The sequence below is a fragment of the Lissotriton vulgaris genome, chromosome 2_1 (assembly GCF_964263255.1).
Source record: "Lissotriton vulgaris chromosome 2_1, aLisVul1.2, whole genome shotgun sequence".
NCBI classification, from domain to species: Eukaryota; Metazoa; Chordata; class Amphibia; order Caudata; family Salamandridae; genus Lissotriton; species Lissotriton vulgaris.
The window spans coordinates 359,041,342-359,065,060 of record NC_141687.1 but is presented as its reverse complement, the minus strand read 5'-3'; the positions used below and the strand labels follow the sequence as shown (position 1 = coordinate 359,065,060).

General features: G+C 51.8%; 1 protein-coding gene across 1 annotated transcript in view; it reads left to right on the top strand.

Annotated features, from left to right (window-relative positions):
* LOC147730350 (transcription elongation factor SPT6-like) overlaps window positions 1-23,719 on the top strand; it is a 430,594-nt gene that overhangs the window by 390,610 nt on the left and 16,265 nt on the right. Inside the window, exon 13 of the mRNA XM_086955156.1 lies at window positions 21,086-21,330. Within this exon, the coding sequence (XP_086811282.1) occupies window positions 21,086-21,330 (245 nt within the window). The remainder of the gene's footprint in view (window positions 1-21,085; window positions 21,331-23,719) is intronic.

Genomic DNA, 23,719 nt, shown 5'->3' with positions numbered 1-23,719 from the left:
TTTTAATACCCAGTCCCGGTCTTTATAGTGCAACAGTTTTATCACCACCAGATGGGGTGGTTGGCCTGGCCTAGGGGGTCTAGCTGGGACTCGATGCGCTTGCTCCAGGATGAAGAAAGGTGAGAGGCCCTCCGGCGCCACCTCCGACCGTAACCAGTTATCCAGGTACCCCACCATGTCGTCGCCTTCTTTTTTTCTCCGGCAGACCCACCAAGCGTACATTGTTGCGCCTACTACGATTTTCAGCGTCCTCCGCTCGCCGTTCCAGTGCTTGTATCCGGTCAAGCGCATCCCCCAGTCGCCCCTCCATTGATTTATGCCCTGGTACCAACTCTTGCAGGGTATCTTCCGTGGTTTTGACCCTGTCTTTTAGTTTATCGTGATCCGCTCGCAGAAGCCCCAGTCCTGTTGCCACTTGGGCTATATCTTGTCGCAGTGCGTCCCTCGTGGCCGCTATGGCTTCCAGAATACGATCCTGCAGTTGCTGTAAATCCGTAGGGCTGTGTGCCGAGCCATCTGGCGCCTCAGTGCCGGCAGCTCCCTCCACTCTCCCCTTATGTTTCCCCATCTCGTACCTTTCGTCAGCCAACAGCACCCTCCTCGTGGTTCCAGGGAGGGTTCCTGTGCCGCTTCCAGAGTAGTAAGTACTCAGCAGACGCTCCCTCCAGGCCCACAAGTCGCTAGCCTGAGCTGCTACGCCGTTTTCAATTCACTTCTGGCGGTAGGTCATGAGCTCCAGTCAGTCCCCGACGTCCAGTTGCTGTGCAACACCCTGCCGTGACAGCTTCCAGTTCCGAGGGGTCACTCAAATGTTAGGTGCACTCAGTATTCTATTTCTGGGCCTAGTCAGCCCCGGCGCAGCATTCCGCCCCTCAATCTTTTTTCAGGAGGCACTCCCCCAGAGTCTAGAGGTTCCCCCACCACTGTGTAAACAAAGAAGGGGGTTCCCCGAGGGTAGCTTTAGGATATAGGCAGGTAGTAGGGGGGAGAAACCAATGTAAATAGAGAGAGAGAACACCCTGCCTTAGGATATAAAGGCCCTAGCCAAAGGGTCCAACAGATATATGTAAAGGGGTGATTCACCTAGGGGTTGACAATACACATAACAATCACATGGTCAAATCAAAAATAGACTGTACAGTTCATGTTTAGAAATATATATATTTTTTTATTTTTAAGGATAACAGAGATATAAATATAAAGTTTTTTTGTATCACATGTATATATAAGTCATAAATAAGACAGACATAGATAAGGGAACAACATGATTAGGGGAATTTTATCCTACCCAGTAACGGGCACACTTCACACACTCTATCTCTTTCACTTCAATCTCTACCCACTCTTTCTCATTTAGTATCATTCACCATTCATACTACATTCGTTCTTCTAGTCCTGGCGAGTACAACACAAGGATGGTTAAGCGTGTTGTATAAATCGGGGTGTTTAGTCCAGGGAGATGGTTTTGACTACGGGTCCTGATGTAATAAGGACAATAGCCGTATTCCTGGAGACACAAGCCGACGCGCGTTTCGGTGACAGGCCGGTGAGGCCGCACCTTCGTCAGGGCAAAGGGCAGTATACTGGGAGGGGGCACAGGTGTAAAAATCTGAAAGATAGAGAACGAAAACAAATTTCATTTTACTTTTATATATATGCACGTGCTTTTCAGAGAATAATTCTGTGCTAACAACATATATTCTTTGTGATTTAGTATGCAATAAAACATTTCAGACATCTATGAAATTACTGAGATTCAAGACAATTTATTTTAACCATCTGATAAACATTGGAGCAAGGCTCCTACACTTGACCGGTGATCGCCATGCAATGTCAAACCCTCTAGATACACTCCCTAAAAAAGATTCCCTATTACGTGGAATCTAAAAAGGCATCAAGATGGCCTTCACTGAATGGACCATAGAGCACAATTCACAACAACACTGAGTCTTCACTTACAAGCAGGTATTAAAAACTTTTTTTTTGTCAATCACATTCACATAGTTCATGGTATATACCAGAACTGTTTTCTTTTGTACACACATGATCCTATAAATAAGGACAGGAGCACGGTCCTGGAACGGCAGATAGTTATCCTAATCCTGATTTAGTCAATGGAGGTCTTAGTTAAAGGCTAAACCATTATTTATTATATCTTTTTGTCTCAATATTTTACCTGTAGGCGTATTTTATTCAGTTATTCAAGAGATATGGGAGCACCACTGTGGCTGGTTTTCGTAGGCAAGACTTCCGGTCGGTTCGGGTCCTGTAAGGGGGATAGATTAATATCCTACTACATCAGACTGCTAAGGTGCCTCTAATGGGGCCAGAAATTTAATCGATAACCCGTACCCATACTCAACTTAAGAATTGTTGGTGTATTAAAACCCCTTTCTACATCCCTCTTGTTTTTAAAGGAAATTGGGGCTCCTGCATATGATCTGGTTGGAGGGAGTTGATCTTTTACAAACTGGGCATAATGTTGCGCTTTCATAGTTAACGGTACCTACTGATATCAACAGCACCTCAGCGTAGTACTTTTTCTTCCAAATGCCACAGAGGTCATGCAGGTTTTAAACAATGGTGGGCATCAGTCAAGCCTGTGGATAAAAGCGTGGCTTGGATCACTATGATGTTATGACAAGAATGGTTAATTCTTTACAGTATGGGGAAGAAGCATATTTTGCAGCAGTTGTTTAAAGAGTGACATGGCCACACTTAGGTGCAGCTGGTGGTCTAAATACGTACCAGCGGCGCCGGATCGTAAATGCTGGATTTTTCTTTTTAATGTCCAGGGGTCCACAAGAGTATACAAATTTTATTAGGCGTATGGCGAGTCTGTGGGTGGAAACGGCATTTGATAAGCGCTAAGCTGCTCGGTATTGACAGCATAATCATTTACAAATTTGTCCCGAATTAACCTTTCACATGATAGGCAGCTGTTCCTAGACGGGGTTTCAGATAAAAATCATTTTAGTGTTTAGTGGATTTTCTTCGTGGGTCACGGGTCTAAGCGACGTCTTCTCTAGGTGGCGTGTAGCCCATAATGGGGCTGGCTGGTATAAAGCCTAAGTATAAAAAGACGGAGGGGTATTGTCAATTATGTTTAGCCCTTGCCGGATTCTTATTTAGCAAATACTCGATTTTGAGGGCTTACTTTTGTCCCGAAAGCTGTCTCTGTCAAACAGGGATTCCGCCGATCGAGTCTGCCGGCCCACTGGTGAAGACTGGATTCTCCCTAGTTGCTTCCGGCGTCTCGATTAAATAACGCCATGTTCGCGCCTTCGGGCTAGCGATACCAGCTGTGTACACTTTCATGAAGATAAAGGACGGACTGTCCATTCCTCTTCATCTTTCGCCGCCATCTTGTGTATACCGGAGGAGAGCTAGTTTGCTGTTCTATAGGTTAAGGTTAGAAGTACTGTGACGGCCATCTTGGTCAAACCGGTAATCTGCTATCGTTTTTTTATTATTAGGGACCTCTAGTTGGTTATTTGTTCTAAAATAATGTTAAGATCATATATACGGTACCCTATAGATAATAGGCTGGCCTTTCCTTCTTTTTAGATTTTGTCATCCTCCATTATATAGCATGGAGCTGATGCACTATATTCCAATGGTCGAATATTTTAAAAACTTATATTGACCATCTTAGTTAGACAAAGGTTAGCATCTCCTGGATCCCTGTCCTATATTTGTGGTCCCGGAATCAGTTTCTTCAGATAAGGTTACAGCTTCCTCCATTGCTATGAATCATAGATTTTGTCATAAGTGGGGTCAAGCTAGCATTTGTAGAATGTGCGACACTCTTCCCTATAGTAGTCAGTTCCAGTATCGGTTTTCCCATTGTAGTCAGTTCCAGTATCGGTTTTCCCATTGTAGGCATAGGGCTACTGCAGTATTGTTATAGGAAGGCCTGATGCCAAGGGCATTCTTAATTTAATCCTTTTCGAACAGTATCCAAATAAAAGATCCAGAACACCTCCCGTTTCTTTCGGAGGCACGTGGGATCAATTCCAGGATTTGCTTTTATCTTTTCCAAGATAAACCAACGGATTTCCGCATCTTTGTGGTCCTTCTCCAGCCAGTGAGCCACAATCGGGGCTGCCATCTTTTTATTTCTTATATTGGACTTATGCTCCCCTATGCGTACCCGGCATTCTCTACCAGTTTCTCCAATATATGGGAGATTGCACGGGCACAATATTAGGTAAACGATGTTGCTAGTACGACAATTGGTTAGAGTGGCATTTCGACTGACTGAGACCGTGCGAGTGTTAGTGATGACAGTATCGCCCACAATGGCTTGAGGGCAGATATGACACGTCCCACATTTGTGATTGCCATATATTGGATCCATTCCTGTCATGGTGGTTTGCTTGCTCGTCGGGGGTTCCTGTATTTTTCCTCTTACTAGATGGTTTTTTAGATTCTGTTTTTTTTTTAAGGCGAAGATGGGTCGTCTTAAGTGTGTTTTCTCACTCTCCAGGTTCAAGATATGCCAGCTTGAATTTATCGCTTGCCTAATCTTGTGGTTCATTTCGGAGTGACGAGTTACACATACTAGTTGGTTTAATTTCTCCGACTCTTTTTCTGTGAACATAGCTTCCCTGTTGGTGTATCTGGCACGTTTAAAGGACTCTTTAATCAGTCTCGGGGGGTATCCACGGAAGCGCAGTTTCTCCTGAAGTATGTCAGCCTGGGTCAGAAAATCCTGTAAGTCAGTACAGTTCCTTCTAATGCGAAGGAACTGGCTATAGGGGATACTATCCCTCTGACTGCGTGGGTGGAAGCTCGCGTATTGGAGCAAGGTGTTTCGCACTGTTGGTTTGGTATACAAAGATACTTTGATGATGTTGTTCTTATGTTCAATCCAGATGTCTAGGAATTCAATTCTAGACCTACTGGTGTGGCTGGTAAATTTCAGATTGTTGTCTGCCATATTAAGCCATTCAATGAATTCAATCAGTTGGTCTTGTGCCCCCCTCCAGATTAAAAAGATATCGTCGATGAACCGTTTCCAGTTCATGACGTTTTCGAAGAAGGGGCCATCTCATTGAAGATATTTATCCTTTCGAATTCACCCATATATAGGCAGGCAATACTAGGGGCACAGCTCGCTCCCATACTTACACCAGAGGCCTGTCTATATAATGTGTTGTCAAATTCAAAGTAGTTCTCAAAAAGGCCTACTTTGAGACATTTAAGGATGAAATCAGGGTTGGTTATATTGGTATTTATGGAAAGAACAGTTTCAATGGCATCATATGCTCCTTTTTGAGGTATGTTCGAATATAGTGCCTCCACGTCAAGTGTGACCATTATTTCGGAGTTTTCGTAGAACGGAGTACCTTCCACTTGCTGAATAAAGTGCCTGGTGTCCCGTACGTATGACTCCAATTCTGTAACCATCGGGTTTAGAAATTTATCGATGTACTTTGATAATGGCTCGGTGGCAGAGCCAATGGTCGAGACTATTGGTCGCATGGGGGGGTCTACACTGTTTTTGTGTGTTTTTGGTAAACCATATATATCTGAAAGAGACACGTTAGTGATAGATTCCTTACCTTAGAATATCCCCAGGCGTCAGACTGGATCCGGAAATTTTTGCGTAGCAATACCCCTGCGCGCTGGTAGGCGTCGTCTGCGGCTCCGCGTCCGTCGTCGGCGTCGTGAGCGCCGGGATGACGTCATCGGAGTATATAGACGGCGCCCATGCGCGCTGACGTCAGTTCTTCTTTTTTCCGCGCCAGCTAGCGCAGATCCGGAAGAAGCTCTACCCCCAGTCACTTTTTGACTGAAAACTTTTTTGATCTTTTTGATCCTCTACTTAGTCGATTCTCGACTATCGGTGCCAGGGATGCCCGGGTTCAAGCCTTGCTCGAAGTGCGGCCGACTCATGTCGGTCACGGACCCCCATCGCCGGTGCCTGAAGTGCTTAGGCCTCGACCACGACGATCGAACCTGTGACGACTGCCGGGCCCTGACGTCGAAGGCTAGGCGGGAGCGGTCCCGCAAGCGTCTCGAGCTGAGGCAGTCGGCCCCGCGCCGCTCCAGGTCCCGGTCCCGGTCCCACGGGAGGTCGAGGGACAGGTCGCGAGGTCGGAGTCATCGACGCTCCGGGAGTGGTCACCGATCGTCTGGATCCAAGTCCTCAGGTAAGAGGCATGAGAGGTCGGAGCGACACCATCGGTCCTCCGACCCGCCCCGTCGCTCGCTCGATGCGACCGGGGATTCGGGCGACACCGCCCACGCGGCTCCGCAGGAGTCGCAAGCGTCGCCGCCTGCCCCACACCTTCGGGTCCCTGGGCACGGCGCGTCGCAGGAGGAGGTCGAGAGGTACCTCATGGCCATGAGGGCCCTCCCTCCTCAGTCGGTTCCCGTGGCGCCTTCGGGCCGATCGGCTCCGTCTGGAGGTCCTTCCGGGTCGGGCGCTTCGGCCCCGACGACGTCGGGTGCTTCGGCCCCGGCGCCGCTGGCGACTTCGGTCCCGGCGCCGCGCGACCTCGCTGGATCCGGCTCCGGATCCGGGACCTCGCCGGTCGACCTTACGACCTCACCGGCGCCGTCCCTTCAGGTGTCGTCCCCGGCAGCCGTAGTGGTTGCCGACCCCAATGCTTCCTACGGTCCGCCTCAGGCGTCGGAGGGGCGCCGCTGGGCGCCGATTCCGTCGGCCGTCGGAGAATTCTATCTCCACGAGGAGGCCCTGGCTGTTGATCCTGGTCTCCAGGAGCTGGGCGACGAGGAGCAGTGGGAGGGGTCCGAGGACCCTCTGGCACGTGATTGCCAGTCTCATCAGGACTGGACATATGAGCTTGGGGAGGCCAGTGGTATTGACACATCGCCAGACACTGGATTTACGTCGCCCCCGACTGTGGCTTCGGAGGCGGGTTCTGCTTACAGTGTAGTGTTGACGAAGGCAGCTAAGGCCCTACACCTTGAGCTCCCCGTCGCGGCCGTGAGGACTAATCTCCTCACTGAGGTACTCAAACAGCAGTCCGGCTCCGCGGAGCCCCTTCTGCCGTTCAATGAGGCCTTGTGTGACGTTCTGCTGGGCACTTGGTCCAAGCCCGCCACAGGTCCCCCTGTGGATAGGAACGTGGCCAGACGCTACCGCCCGGCACCGGGCGACCCTTGCTTTTTGTCCACCCACCCCACCCCCGAGAGCCTGGTCATCCAGGCCTCCAACTCCCAGTCCGCATTCCCGTCGGCCCCGCCCGACAGGGAATCCAAGAGATTTGAGCAGTTCGGGAAGAAGGTCTTCTCGTCTGTGAGCCTAGGGCTCCGGTCAGTGAACACCAACTGTCTCTTGGGCCGCTACACCCACACTCTGTGGGACACGGTTGCGGAGGTGCTGCCAGAATGCTCTGAGGAGGTCAGGGCTAAACTCAGCCAAACCCTTGCGGACGGCCGAGATGCGGCACGCTTTTCCATCCGGTGTGGGCTGGATACCACGGACTCACTGGGCAGGGCGATGGCAACGACGGTGGCGGTTCGACGCCACGCCTGGTTGAGGTCCGCCAATTTCTCGGCCGATGTCCAGGCCACTCTCCTGGACATGCCGTTTGATGGCCGTCGCCTCTTCGGCGACAAGGCAGACCATGCGCTGGAACGTTTTAAGGACTCCAGGGCCACGGCCAAGTCCTTGGGCCTTGCGGCCCCACGCCAGCAATCGGGTGCCTTTCGCTCCTTTCGTGGCCACGGAAGGGGCGCCCCACCACGGACCGTCAGCCACGCGCCGCAGAATGTTCAGCAACGCGGTGGCGGCCGTGGGAACCGCCGTGGCGGTGGTCGGGGCCAGCGGCGAGGCCAGTCCACACCTCCATCAGCAGCCCCCGCCTCAAAACCTTCCTAGTCCGAGTTTTCAGGCCCATGTGACGCCTGTGGGAGGCAGGGTTCGCCATCACCTCTCCCACTGGCATACAGTCACTTCGGACAGGTGGGTGCTGCAAATTGTCCGAAGGGGTTTCTCCCTCCCCTTCGAGTCTTCCCCTCCATCCATGCCACCTCAATGCCACCGTGTGTCGGGGGATCACTTGCGACTTCTGCAAGAGGAAGTTTCGGCCCTCTTGGCCAAGAGGGCCATCGAGCGCGTTCCTGGGCCAGAAGTAGGACGTGGCTGTTACTCCCACTACTTTCTGGTACCCAAGAAGGGCAAAGGGGGCCTACGCCCTATCTTGGATCTGCGGAACGTCAACGGCTTCCTCCGTACGGAGAAGTTCAAGATGCTCACTTTGGCTCAGGTCCTGGCTGCCCTGGACCCAGGAGACTGGATGGTAGCGTTGGACTTGCAGGACGCCTATTTCCACATCCCCGTCCTGCCGGCCCACCGGCGTTACCTGCGGTTCACGGTAGGCCACGAGCACTTTCAGTTTACCGTGCTCCCCTTCGGCCTCACCAGCGCCCCACGGGTGTTCACGAAGGTGATGGCGGTGGTCGCAGCCCATCTGCGCAGGCAAGGGGTGTCAGTCTTCCCCTACCTCGACGACTGGTTGTTGAAGGCGGGCTCGCCCCAGACAGTCGTCAGCCACCTCCAGACTACGGCCGACCTCCTGCACTTGCTGGGGTTCTCCATCAATGTGCCGAAGTCACACCTGTGTCCCTCTCAGAAGCTCCTTTTCATCGGAGCGGTTCTCGACTCGGCGCAGTTTCGGGTTTACCCACCCGAGCAGCGGGTTCGGGATATTCAGGCTCTGATTCCTATCTTCGGGCCGTTATCCCGGGTCTCGGTCAGGTTGACGCTGCGGCTTCTGGGACTGATGGCCTCCTGCATCCTTCTGGTGCGTCACGCCAGGTGGCGGATGCGGGCTCTGCAGTGGGACCTGAAGTTTCAGTGGGCCCAGCATCAGGGCAACCTGTCCGATCATGTCCTGATCTCGGAGGGCACTGCGAGACGACTGCAGTGGTGGCTCACGGACCGCGACTGGGTCAGTGGCAGACCCCTCTCTCTACCCCAGCCGGAGCACGTAGTTGTGACGGACGCGTCCCTCCAGGGCTGGGGAGGCCACATGGGAGAGGCGGAGATCAGAGGCCTCTGGTCTCCGGCGGAGTCCCGGCTCCACATCAACCTTCTGGAGCTGCGGGCGATTCGTCTTGCACTGAAGGCATTCCTCCCCTCTGTCAGGGGGAGCGTGGTGCAAGTGTTCACCGACAACACCACCGCCATGTGGTACTGCAACAAACAGGGCGGTGTGGGGTCGTGGACCCTTTGCCAGGAGGCTCTGCGCCTCTGGCAGTGGCTGGAACATCAGGGCGTGACTCTGGTGGTTCAACACCTGGCAGGTTCTCTGAATGCCAGGGCGGACGAACTCAGCCGCCGGTGCATGATGGATCACGAATGGCGTCTGAACTCGGACGTGGCGCAAGGTCTCTTTCGACAGTGGGGAGAGCCTTGGTTAGATCTATTCGCCACAGAAGAGAACGCGCAATGTCAGCAGTTCTGCGCGTTGGAGTTTCCAAGGCGGCACTCGCTCGGAGACGCTTTTCGTCGCGAGTGGAGCTGCGGCCTGTTGTACGCCTTTCCGCCTATACCACTTCTGCCCAGAGTGCTGAAGAAGATCAAGCGCGACCGGGCCCAAGTTATCCTTGTGGCTCCGGACTGGGCTCGAAGATACTGGTATCCCGAGCTACTCAGCATGTCAGTCGATCCCCCGATTCGTCTGCCTCTTCGGGAGGACCTTCTGTCGCAGCAGCAGGGGACGGTCCTGCACCCGAACCTGTCCAGTCTCCACCTACAAGCTTGGAGATTGAGCGGCGGCAGTTGAGGCCATTTGACTTGCCTCCCGAGGTCTGTGACATCATTCTGGCAGCCAGGCGTCCCTCCACAAAGTCGGTATACGCCTGCCGGTGGAATAGATTTGTGGCATGGTGCGCAGCAAAGGCTGTGGATCCCCTCTCTGCACCCCTTTCGGAAGTGCTGCTCTTTCTTCTCTCCCTTGCCCAGCAGGGCTCTGCTCTGGGCACTCTTAAAGGGTACCTCTCTGCTCTTTCAGCCTTCTTGAGGCTACCAGATCAGCCTTCTTTGTTCAAGTCCCCTATAGTGAGTAGATTTCTGAAGGGCATCACACACATGTTCCCTCCTGTTCCCTTCGTGATGCCCCAGTGGGACTTGAACCTTGTTCTCACCTATCTGATGTGTGCTCCCTTTGAGCCACTTCATAACTGTCCTCTTCGCCTCCTTACGCTGAAGACGGCCTTCCTGGTTGCCATCACCTCTGCCAGGAGGGTGAGTGAGCTCCAGGCTCTTTCTTCTTCTCCGCCTTTCCTGTCTGTTCATCCTGATAAGGTGGTGTTGCGTACACGACCTTCCTTTCTGCCCAAGGTTGTCACGGCCTTCCACATCGGGCAGTCCATCACCTTGCCCACCTTCTTTCCGCCTCCGCATCCCTCGAAAGAGGAAGAGAGGCTCCACCGTCTGGATCCAAAACGTGCGCTCTCCTACTACCTGGACCGCACTCGCCAATTCCGGGTGGATGACCAACTCTTCGTTGGTTACGTGGGCGCGAAGAAGGGAAAGGCTGTACACAAGAGGACCATCTCCAGGTGGATCATCTTGTGCATCCAAGCATGCTACTCCATGGCGAGGAAGGAGCCCCCGGCTGGATTGCGGGCTCACTCCACTCGGGCCACGGCAACGACAACTGCCCTGGGCCGCGGTGTCCCCCTGCAGGACATCTGTCAGGCAGCCACGTGGGCCTCGCTGCACACGTTCGCAAGACACTACTGCCTGGACAGTCAAGTCCGGAGGGATGGCTTCTTTGGCCGTTCCGTCCTCCAGGACTTTCTGGTGTGATATTGGTTCGCAGACCCACCACCGGGGTTGGTATTGCTGGGGTATCTATTCTAAGGTAAGGAATCTATCACTAACGTGTCTCTTTCAGATGCACAAGTTACTACTTGTGTAACGATATATCTGTAAGAGACATTAGTTAGTGATAGATTCCTTACCGCCCTCCCATCCTCCCCGTTCTGCGAACCGATATTTAGGGTTAAGGTCATCCCCTTTCAGGGCCCTAGTTTCAATGGCACCAGTGTTAGTTCTATCATGGCTCTGCGTATCTGGCGCGGAAAAGCTGTGTTATCAGAACTGACGTCAGCGCGCATGGGCGCCGTCTATATACTCCGATGACGTCATCCCGGCGCTCACGACGCCGACGACGGACGCGGAGCCGCAGACGACGCCTACCAGCGCGCAGGGGTATTGCTACGCAAAAATTTCCGGATCCAGTCTGACGCCTGGGGATATTCTAAGGTAAGGAATCTATCACTAACTAATGTCTCTTACAGATATATCGTTACACAAGTAGTAACTTGTGCGATAGGTATTTTGGTATTGGAAGGAGTCAGAAACTCAGCCTCGGCTTCACAGATGTAATCTTGAGTGACCGCTTTTTGGACCATAGTCAATATTCGTTTTTTAAGGGAATTTTCGGGGTTCCTGGTAACCCGAATGTAGTGGCCTGAGGACGACAGCAGTTCATTCATTCTCCTTTTGTAGTCGGTGGTATCAAGTAGTGTAATACCGCCACCTTTATCACAAGGTTTAATTGTGATGTTTTTGTTAGTTTCCAGTTCTTTCAGGGCTTTATTTTCTTGGATGGATAAGTTGGCTTTTGGTAAGGGTACATATTTGGTCATCTTGTTGATTTTTTGCATGACTGTCTTTTCAAATATGTCGACCTCTGGTCCCACCATTTCCAAAGATGGTGTAAAAGAAGATGGGGGTTTACAGCCAGATCTGTTATTTTCATTGTTAGTGGGGGGCGCATCCAGGAAGAACTTTTGAAGTCGTACTTTTCTGAAGAATAGTTGTAAATCTCTGTTCAATTCAAATTTGTTGAAGTTAGTAGATGGTACGAATGATAGGCCCCTAGATAGAAGTTGGATGGCCTCAGGGTTTACTGTTTCATTGGATAGATTGAACACAGGGAGCCCCCTTATGTTCGCCAATACTGATGATGGGGGGTCTGCACATACATCTGCGGCTGTCCGCGACCCTGATGGTAGTTCCTCGTTTGGGGTGTTCTCAATGGGGGACGGGTATTGCCCCGGCGGTTCCCTAAAAAACGATTTGGTTGGTAGTTGCGGTCATATCCTCCATTTCTATTTCCCCTGTTGGAGTTGTGCCCTTGATTAGAGTTGTGTCCCTGTTCATAACTGGGGTCATATTCCTCAGGGGTGTCCCCTTCGGAGTCGGTTGTTTCAGAGAAAGTGGTGACTTTCCTTCCTTGTCCCCACCTAGATGTCTGTCCTCGGGGGGCATTCTCTTCTTGGGTAGTGTAGAAGTTGGTCCCTAAATAGGGGTAAGCCCTTTCCTCTATTTACATCCCCCACCACTATGGCCTCCCCGCTTCGCTCTCCTCAAATGTACGACGGGGCTTCAAGCTGCGTCTATGTCCCAGCTCACGGCGCCGTTCTTTTGTAGGGCCCAGTACTTCTCAGGCCTCCAAGCGCCCTCGGGGCCTGGGTCGCAGTGCCGATCTGCTTCAGGGCTTCTTGCCGCAGTTCCGGGGCCCCTCCGTAATCAGTGCCGCTCCCGGTGCTGCCTGTGCAGGGGGGGTTCTCGCAAGGGGCGCTCCTTCTGGTGTTCCCGCTTGTACCAGCTCTGGCGCTACTATTACTGTTAGCGGTCGAGCCCCGAATCAACCTCTGTCCGATCCTCTCTCAGGGGCTCCCCGCCTCTCCGGGCCGGTCTGAGTGCCACTCTCCACTTCTCCGGCAGTGCGGTCAAGCTCAATGCTGCACGGGTCCCTTATTCCCTCAGACCCGGTTCGCCAGCAGGGGTGTTCCTCGCTCGTTCGGTGCCGGGCACTTCCCGTCCTCTCGCAGCATTATTAGACTCGCCACCCTCCTGCTTCCAGTCGTCAGGCGAGCCACTCTCCGCTTGGGCAGATGTGTTGTCTTCCTCGCGAGTGGGCCCAAGGCAGGTTTCCGCCGTTCGCCATGCAGCAGACGCTCGTGCTCCGCTTATAATGCAGCGACCCTCTCCCCTGCCGAATCACTGGGCGGCCGCCATTTTGCAAGTTCCTGTGACAATGCCGGCCATCTGGAGGTCAATTCTTTCCCCACCCGAAGGGGGGGGTTAAGGTTCCGGCCCCCGTCGGCTACAATGATCAGGAGGGCTCAGGTGGTGCCGTCTCACTCCCCGATGCTGTGGATGGAGCCGCCGCGCCCCAGCGGTTCTCTATCGTTTCAGCTCCGAGCCCCATCCGCCATTTTGGGCCAGAGCACCTTGGTGATATTGCACTCACTAATTAGGGTTTTAATCGCCGGAGTGGCGTTTCAACCTGGCCCTGGGGTGCCGCCGTCCCTCCGATGCTTCACACTGCCAGGATGCCTTCGCGCACGCTGGATTTCGTGCCGTTTTTCAGGATGTCATCGGGGATCGGGCGCGGAGCTCCAGGCTCACGCTGCCATTCCCCTCTGCATCCAAGCCAGGCCCCCTCCTTTTGGTCCTGATGAGAACTCTATAAACCAGCCAGAGTTCGAAACGCGTAGACCAGTCTCTTCAGCCATAAGAGTGAAAAAACTTAAAATCCAAAACATTTGTGAAAATCAAATTGTGTTGAACTTATTATTTTTCTATGGCTTTATAATAAGATATGTTTTCAAATGATCTGATTGTTCTAAATATATTGGTTGTTGTATCTGGTGAATGTGTCGAGTGGGTATGATTGAAGGTGTGAATAATCCGGAATATTGAGTGTATGCAAATGTATTGAACTTTTTGCTTTTGTAGCTTCATGTGTTTTTAATGGTGCAATTTTGTGAAAAATGGAAAATACAAAAATTGAATAAGGAAAACATGATACTTGAATAAATATAATTTCATTTTGATAAATTCTGACAGAAAAAGGAGTCGATGTCACTTTTTGTTTTGTGTCATTTAGTGTACATTTAGTAAGAAAAGAAATCATTGTACAGTAATGGCAGTTATTTTGTTATAGCCACATTGCGGCACCTTGATCACCGCCGTGTGTCGGAATATTCACTGCCAAGGCGGATATATATATAAAGTCAATGCTCTCTTCCAAGTAAGTAGACAGCGCGACACAACTCCGGGGAACAAGATATGGCTTTAATGATGTTTCATGCGCAAAGGAAAGCTGTCCCTGAAACGCTCGGCATACGCGTTTTAGCCTTCAAACGGCCTCATCAGTGCCAGTCTCAAGGTGTCTTTGGAGTTCCTGGGGGTCAAACGATGTTATGCTGTTCCCGAGACCACTCCCAGTCAGGTGGTTTCGTGCCCCTCCTCCGCTCAATGATGTTCAGCTGTTTTGCTTACATTCTCCAGCCCGGTACATGCTGGTCTTGGTAGTCCGTTGAGGAAGCCCATTAAGTAACAGGGCAGACCTTGCACCATGTGGTACCCCAATAACAATTGGCACCGGGTCGCAACACCATCCCCGGGTCCTGGAGGGTCCGGCCATACCTTTGTCCCCTTATCAGGCACACAGTGATGCCTCCTCTCTCCCCTTGCATCCCAATTCACACCTCGTGGTCTTGACATGCTGGGGGGGTTCCGCGAAAACAACAACACTCCAGGTGCAGGCTCACCGCGGCACTCCAGATCGAGAGAGAGAGAGAGAGAGAGAGAGAGAGAGTCTATAGACTGTATTTACAAGTGATTGCATTTCTCTAGGAGGACTGGGAGGGGTCTGGTGACCCTCTAGCAGGCCAACTTGAGGAGCCGGACTGGCAAGAGTAGTTGGGTGAGGGCCAGTGTTCTGGATACATCACCAAACCTTTGTATGCTTTCTCCCCCTCTATGGCTACAGAGGAGGAGGCCTCCTACGCTGTGGTGTTACGTAGGGGGACTAAGGCCTTGAGCCTTGGGCCTTGAGCTACCTACGGTGGCAGTCAGGACTAACCTCCTGACTGAGGTGCTTCAGCCGGGAGCGGCCTCTTGGGAGCCCCTGCTGCCTTTTAATGAGTCCCTCGCCGACATCCCTCTGGGCACTTAGACCAAGCAATGTGAGGTATAGTGTGCACAGAGTCCAGTGGAACCCGAATGGTAGGTAGAGGCAAAGTTAGATAGAACCTTACTTTATCTTTGTGGTAGTGTGGTTAAGCAGTAAGGCAATATCAGAGGACAGTGTGAAGCATTTGTTGTACACACTCAGTCAGCAAATGAATTCACACACTCATAGACTGTTCTTGAGATGAATTGTTATTGTATAAAAACATATTTTAGTTATTTTATTTCTAGAACCAAGCAAGCCTGCACAGGTAAGCAACAAAATGCTTTACAGTAGCAAATGCTGATTGTAAAACAGTTCAATCGTGATTGTAAATGTACTAAGGTTTGCCTTACAGTAGTGTTTCAGAGAAATGCAATCACTTGTAAATACAGTCTATAGACTTGAATTGGGTTTTCAGTAAAATAGCAGGTAAGTTACTTTTGGATTCCTTTTCTTACTCAGTGCGTTATGCCTGGATGCAGCACTGGGACAATTCCTGCAAACAGGTGAGTAAAAGCTTATCTGACAGAAACCGGTTAGTATTAGATTCCTTACCTTGGAATATCCCTAGGCGTCAGACTGGATCCGGAAACTTTTGCGTAGCAGTACCCTTGCGCGCCGGTAGGCGTCCGCATCCTTCGTCGTTGGCGCCGTGATGACGTCGTCCTAGTACTTAGACGCCGCCCTCGCGCTCTGACGTCAGTTCTTCGTTTTTCCGCGCCAGCAAGCGCCGATCCGGAAAAAGTTGTACCGTAGTCCATTTTTTACTAACTTTTTTGATACTTTTTGATCATTTTTCGAAGTCTCATCGACTCCGACGGTGCTGGTAGGGTTGCCCGGTTTCAAACCCTGCGTCGACTGCAACCGACTGATGTCTGTTACCGACCCCCCTCGCCGGTGCCTTCTCTGTCTGGGCCCAGACCACGACGACAAGTCCTGCTCCGACTGCCGGGCCCTGACGTCCCAAGGCTAGACGGGAGCTGTCACGCAAGCGACTCGAGCTCCGGCAGTCAGCCCGCGCCACTCGAGGTCCCGGTTTGCAAGGAGGTCGAGGGACCGGTCGCGGGGCCGGAGTCACCATAGCTCCGGGAGTCGTCATCAGTCTTCGGACTCTAAGTCCTCCGGTAAGAGACACAGGAAGTCGAAGAGGCGTCATCGCTCTTGTGACTCCCCTCCCCCCCCCCCCCCCCCCCCCCGACGCTCGCGCAATGCGGCGGGCGTTCGGGCAACACCGCCGCCGCAGCTCCGCCAGAGCCGCAGGTGTCGCGGCCTGCTCCACACCTGCCGGTCCCTGGGCAGAACGCGAAGCCGGAGGAGATCGAAGCCTTCCTCGTGGCCATGAGGTCGCTCGCTCCTCCGTCTGGTTCCGCAGCGCCTTCGGGCCAAGCGGCCTGACTGGGTCCCCATGCGGGCCGGGTGCTTTGGCCCCGGCGGGTACTTCAGCCCCGGCGTAGTCAGCGACTTCGGTCCCGACGCCGCAGGGCCCCGCCAGATCCGGGTCATCGCCGCTCGACCTTACGACCTCACTGGCGCCGGCCCCCAGGGTGTCTCCCCCGGCGCCGTCCCATTACGGCGCCGTCCCCGGTCCTACCCTCGATTCGAGTGTGGCGTCGGAGCGGTGCCGCTTGAAGATTTCTATTTCTATGACCCGGCCCCATCCTTTGAACCTGAATACCAGGTGATGGGTGCCGAGGAGGATTGGGAGGGGTCTGAGGACCCTCTGGCACATGAGTGCCAGTCTTCTCAGGACTGGGAAGGTGAGCTTGGAGAGGCCAGTGGTCTGGACACTTCGCCCGACACTGGTTTTGTCTCCCCTCCTACCGTGGCTACGGAGGAGGGGGCTGCCTATAGTGTGGTGCTGACGCGGGCTGCCAAGGCCTTGGGCCTTGAGCTCCCCGTCGCGGCTGTGAGGACTAACCTCCTCACTGAGGTCCTTAAACCGCAGTTTTAATGAGGCCTTGTCAGATGTTCTTCTGGACACTTGGTCCAAGTCCGCTACAGGTCGGCCTGTAGATAGGAACGTGGCCAGGCGCTACCGCCCGGCTCCGGGCGACCCTTGCTTCCTGTCCACCCACCCCAACCCCGAGATCCTGGTCATCCATGCCTCTAACTCCCAGACCGCATTACCGACTGCTCCCCCCGATCGGGAATCCAAGAGGTATGAGCAATACGGGAAAAAGGTATTCTCCTTCCTGAGTTTGGGGTTGCGGTCAGTCAACACCATGTGCCTCTTGGGCTGTTACACCCACTCTCTGTGGGGCACGGTCGCGGACCTGCTGCCACAATGTCCTGAGGGGGTCCGAACTAAACTCGCCCAAGCCCTGGCGGTGGTATCAAGATGGGGTACGGTGGGCTGGATACCACGGACTCACTGGGCAGAGCGATGGCAAAGAAGGTGGTGATTCGTTTCCACGCCTGGTTGAGGTCTTCCAACTTTTCGGCTGATGTCCAGAATACCCTTATGGACATGCTGTTTGATGGCCGTCGCCTCTTTGGCGACAAGGCAGACCATGCGCTACAGCGCTTTAAGGACTCCAAGGCTACGGCCAAGTCCTTAGGCCTCTCAGCCCGCGCCAGCAAACGGCTGCCTTACGCTCCTTTCGTGGCCAAGGATGGGGCACCCCCACACGTACTGCCAGCCACGGTCGCAGACTACTATCCAGCGCAGTGGCGGACGTGGAAACCGCCGTGGCGGCGGTCGGGAACAACGGCGAGGCCAGTCCACACCAGCCCCTGCAGCATCCGCCTCAAAACCCTCCTAGTCCGGGCTTTCAGGCCCATGTGACGCCAGTGGGGGGCAGGGTTCGCCATCACCACCTCCACTGGCGCACTGTCACATCGGACAGGTGGGTGCTGCAAATCGTTCGAAGGGGCTACTCCCTCCCCTTCGAGGCGTGCCCTCCAGCCATGCCACCGCAGTACCACCGCGTGTCAGGGGATCAATTGAAACTTCTAAAAGAGGAAGTTACGGCCCTCTTGGCCAAGGGGGCCACCGAGCGCATTCCTGGGACAGAAGTAGGGTGTGGTTGTTAATCCCACTACTTTCTGGTACCCAAGAAGGGCAAAGGGGGCTTACGCCCTATCTTGGACCTGCGGAACGTCAACGGCTTCCTCTGTAAGAAGTTCAAGATGCTGACACTGGCTCAGGTCTTAGCTGCCCTGGACCTGGGAGACTGGATGGTAGCGTTGGACTTGCAGGACGCTTATTTTCATATTCCCGTCCTGCCGGCCCACCGGCGTTACCTGCGGTTCGCGGTAGGCCACAAGCACTTTCAGTTTACCGTGCTCCCCTTCGGCCATACCGCGCCCCACGGGTGTTAACGAAAGTGATGGCGGTGGTCGCAGCTCATCTGCACAGGTTAGGGATTACAGTCTTCCCCTACCTCGATGACGGGTTGTTGAAGGCGGGCTTGCCCCAGACAGTAGTCAACCACCTCCAGACTACGGCCGCCCACCTGCACCTGCTGGAGTTCTCCATCAATGTGACAAAGTCACACCTGTGTCCCTCTCAGAAGCTCCTCTACGTCAGAGCGGTTCTAGATTTGGCGCAGTTTCAGGTTTATCCTCCCGAACAGCGGGTTCAGGATATTTAGGCTCTGATTCCGATCTTTGAGTGGTTATCCAGAGTTTCGGTCAGGTTGACGCTGCAGCTTCTGGGGCTGATGGCCTCCTGCATCCTTCTGGTGCATCACGCCAGGTGGCGGATGTGGGCTCTGCAGTGGGACCTGAAGTTTCAGTGGGCCCAGCATCAGGGCAACTTGTCCGACCACGTCTTGATCTCGGAGGGCACTGCGAGACAAGAGCATTGGTGGCTTACGGACCGCGATTGGGTCAGAGGCAGATCCCTCTCCCTTCCCCAACCGGAGCACGTTGTCGTGACGGACGCGTCCCTCCAGGGCTGGGGTGGCCACTTGGGAGAGGCAGAGATCAGAGGCATCTGGTCGTGACTCTGACGGTTCAACACCTGGCAGGTTCTCTGAACGCCAGGGCGGACGAACTCAGCCGTCGGTGCTCGATGGATCACGAATGGCATCTGAACTCGGACGTGGCGCAAGGCATCTTTCTGCAGTGGGGAGAGCCTTGGTTAGATCTATTCGCCACAGAAGAGAACGCGCAATGTCATCAGTTCTGCGCGTTGGAGTTTCCAAGACGGCACTCGCACGGCGACGCCTTTCGGCGCGAGCGGAGTTGCGGTCTGTTATACGCCTTTCCGCCTATACCACTTCTGCCCAGAGTGCTGAAGAAGATCAGGCGCGACCGGGCCCAAGTTATCCTTGTGGCTCCGGACTGGGCTCGAAGGTACTGGTATCCCGAGCTACTCAGCATGTCAGTCGGTCCCCCGATCCGCCTGCCCCTTCAGGAGGACCTTCTGTCGCAGCAGCAGGGGACGGTCCTCCACTAGAACCTGTCCAGTCTCCACCTCCATGCTTGGGAGATTGAGCGGCGGCAGTTGAGGCCATTTGACTTGCCTCCTGAAGTCTGTGACGTAATTCTGGCAGCCAGGCGTCCCTCCACAAAGTCGGTATACGCCTGTCGGTGGAACAGATTTGTGGCATGGTGCACAGCAAAGGCTGTGGATCCTCTTTCTGCCCCTCTTTCCGAGGTTCTTCTGTTTCTTCTTTCTCTTGCCCAGCAGGGCTCTGCTCTGGGCACTATCAAAGGCTACCTTTCGGCCCTTTCAGCCTTTCTAAGGCTTCCTGATCAGCCTTCTTTGTTCAAGTCCCCAATTGTAACGAGATTCTTGAAGGGCATCACACACATGTATCCACCTGTTCCGTTTGTGATGCCTCAGTGGGACTTGAACCTGGTTCTAACCTTTTTGATGTGTGCTCCCTTTGAGCCCCTTCATTCTTGTCCTCTCCGTCTCCTGACTTTAAAGACGGCTTTCCTGGTTGCCATCACCTCTGCCAGGAGAGTGAGTGAGCTCCAGGCTCTTACTGTCCAACCTCCTTTCCTGTCCATTCATCCTGACAAGGTGGTTCTAAGGACTAGACCTTCTTTCCTGCCCAAAGTAGTTTCTGCTTTTCACATCGGGCAGTCCATCACCCTCCCCTCCTTCTTCCCGCCTCCGCATCCTTCAAAGGATGAAGAGCGGCTCCATCGTCTGGACCCAAAACGTGCGCTTTCATTTTATGTGGATCGCACACGCCAGTTCCGGGTGGATGACCAAATGTTTGTTGGCTACGTGGGTGCGAAGAAGGGACGGGCGGTACATAAACGGACCATCTCTCGGTGGGTCGTCCTGTGCATCAAAGCGTGCTACTCTTTGGCTCGGAAGGAGCCTCCTGTTGGACTGAGGGCCCATTCCACTCGGGCCACGGCGGCTTCTACTGCCCTGGGCCGGGGAGTCCCCTTGCAGGACATTTGCCAGGCGGCTACGTGGGCCTCGCTGCACACCTTTGCGAGGCACTACTGCCTGGACAGTCAAGTCCGGAGGGATGGCTTCTTTGGCCGTTCTGTCCTCCAGGACTTTCTGGTGTAGGAATGTATTGGTTCGCAGACCTACCACCGGGGTTGGTATTGCTGGGGTATCTATTCTAAGGTAAGGAATCTAACACTAACGTGTTTCTTTCAGATGAACAAGTTACTTACCTTCGGTAATGATATATCTGTAAGAAACATTCGTTAGTGTTAGATTCCTTACCGAACCCACCCATCCTCCCCGTTCTGCGAACTGATACCTAGGGTTAAGGACATCCCTTTCAGGGCCCTAGTTTCTAAATGGCACCAGTGTTGGTTCTCACACGGCTCTGCGTGTTCTGGCGCGGAAAAGCTGTGTACAAAGAACTGACGTCAGCGCGCGGAGGCGGCGTCTATATACTCCAGCGACGTCATCACGGCGTACGACGCCAACGACGGACGCGGAGCCGCAGGGGACGCCTGCAGACGACGCCTACCGACGTGCAGGGGTACTGCTACGCAAAAGTTTCCGGATCCAGACTGACACCTGGGGATATTCTAAGGTAAGGAATCTAACACTAACTAATGTTTCTTACAGATATATCGTTACCGAAGGTAAGTAACTTGTTCTACAAGGGTATAGGCATATAAATGTGACCTGTTGCTATTAAAATAATCCCCGCCCAGGTTTACCTATCCTGACTTACTTTTTTTTTAATTTCCAGGTTTTTACAACACCAGCTCAGCAACCTGTGGCAACACCTCTAATGACTCCAAGCTACAATTACACCCCAAGTCAGCCAATCACTACCCCTTTGTACCATCAGCTGCAGGCCAGCGTTGCCTCTACGCCTACCCCTACACTTACACCTGCTCTTACTCCAGCCCCAACACCACAGTCATTGCAGCAGCCATCTCCTTCGCCTACGCTGACACCGTCGCCCAGTGTTCGGCAAAGACAGCAGCCAAAGTAAGTATGTGGGGCTTATGAATGGCAAAGTTTAGACAGGCCCCGTTATCAAAAAAACAGTTTGAAATAATGTAAGAGTGGGCTCGGCATAAAAAGGAAACCAAAGAAGATAGCATAAATTAGTATGTTAGAAGAACTTTGTAATGCACAGTTTCTGTTTGGTGGGTCAGAATTGAACCTTGTAATACTCTGGAGAATGAGTCATCAAGCGTTCAATGGAGATGGAAAAATTACTTGTAATCCTAGTTCTCCATCATTGGTGTTCTTATCAAAACATTAGGATTTTAAAAAATGGTTCAAAATGCATAAAGCTGCCTGACCATTAAAACCGATTTTATTTTTGCCTGACCATTAAAACCGATTTTATTTTTTTCCGGTTTAAAAGGAAGATGGTGAAAGGAAAATTAGTCCATGCAGCCTCACTCAGAAGGAAATCTACAGTTTTTTCATTTGTCAAAAAATATTTGCATAAGAATTACATCACATTTAATGACCTAATGTGACCTATGTCATATCACAGGAAATTACATCACGGGTCATTAGCCAGATCAAATTGCAGATTGCCAGAAAATACAGCCAGTAAGAAAGCTTGGTTGTTTAATGTTCTAACTGCATAAAAGTGTGACCATCAGCCCAGCTGAACCTAATCAACACTAAAAGTCCCAAAATGCAATACTTGGGTAAATAAATGGCCGTGATTGGAATCAATATCGCTGTATTATGAAATCATCTAATATACATTCTTTTTAAGCCCCTCCCCCCTCAAACCCAACTGCTGCAAGCCTGATATTGGTTGCTACCACCTTTAGCATAACCTGCATTTCCAGCAGTAATCTGGTGCACGTTTTGGAGAAGAAAACAATACTTACTTGTAACACCATAATCTTCTTTAAATTCATAAAAAACCCCTTCACCACTGGTGCCCAGCGAATTGAAGCACTATTGGTGATATTGGATAGTACATCCTAAAGCAGACCTCAAAATAAACTGCGGGCCGACCTGTCAATGATGCATGTTGGGGTAGATTGTGATGTTGCTGCTTAGTGGTAGCTTAGTTTTTCTTCTTTGTCAGGCTGCATGCCTGTGGAGGCACTTTATTTTTTTCTGTCTAAACAGAAGAAAAGAGATAGGTTAGACAACAAGATTAAAATGTTGTTTCCCCATTATGAGTGTTCTAAAAGGGTGTTTTTAGTATGTATTTTATACATTGTATTAAACTATACAAAATCGAAAAAAATATTTCTTCTTTATAAGCAATAGGTTTTTGGCTTTATCTTGGTAGTTTTTTTGTCAGTCTATGTAAGTATTCTTGGATACTGCAACTGGTAGAAATAGTCAGAGTTCGTGAATTTCTTGAAGAATCCTTTGCTAGTGATCTGTTGTTAAAGGTAAGTAGGATTGTTTTATTCTGTTTTGTACCTTTTCAAATATTTTGGAGTGTGTCTGTGTTTGAGCTACTATTTTGGGGCACTGATGTCAGAAATCTGCACGAGGTGAACAAATGGATGACATTTATTGAGCTCAACCGCTACTAAATGTATGCCCGTAAGATAGGCACAACTAAAAGCCATGCAAACAACAAGATCGTGGCTAAATAAAGAGCCAGACCATAACATGTTATGTAAGGACCATCTTTCCTGAATAAACAATGTTTATTTCTTGTAAAAGTCTCTAAGACAAAAGCAGGGGAGCCTTAAACTGAACACGTCGAACTGGAAGCCATCACAACTTCTTCAAATGATGTGGCATTTGGCCCTGGGGAGGCAACTTTAGGCAGCATTTTGCACATGTTAAACATCCAAACTGTTGCATGAACATCTTGGGAGACCTAGATATACCACATTGCAGTAGTCCATGCTCGATAAGATTATACTGTGGACCACCAGTAGTAAAGGTAATACTTTGTGTAACATTTTCAAATAGTAAAAGCATGAGGATCCAATATTTTTCATTTGATGACTATCAATCATAACACAAAGGCTTTTTGCTGCATCTTTGGTAAAACAAGCCAGTCCCAAGTCAGTGAGCCATTGGCTTAGGAACTAACGCAGCAAACCTCCCCCCAAAAGAAGAAACTTCATCTTGTCCTCATTCAGTTTCAGGAAAAGGAACTCAATCAACTCAGCCACAGCTGACAGATAGCTAGGAAAGCTCTGTCTCAACACATCTGTGTCACCAGCATAGAAAGCTACGAAATTGTTTTCGTCAGCATAGGACATTGGCATGAGTCTAAAGCTACGGATGAGCTCAGCTGTTTGTAGGAAAGTGCCCCTTTTTGAAATGGTCACCCCCACGTTTTGCCAGGTATTTGATGCTATTTTGACGAAAGTGCACTTGGTTCCTGCTAACCAGGTTCCCAGCACCACTGTGCTTTCCCTAAACAAGGTAT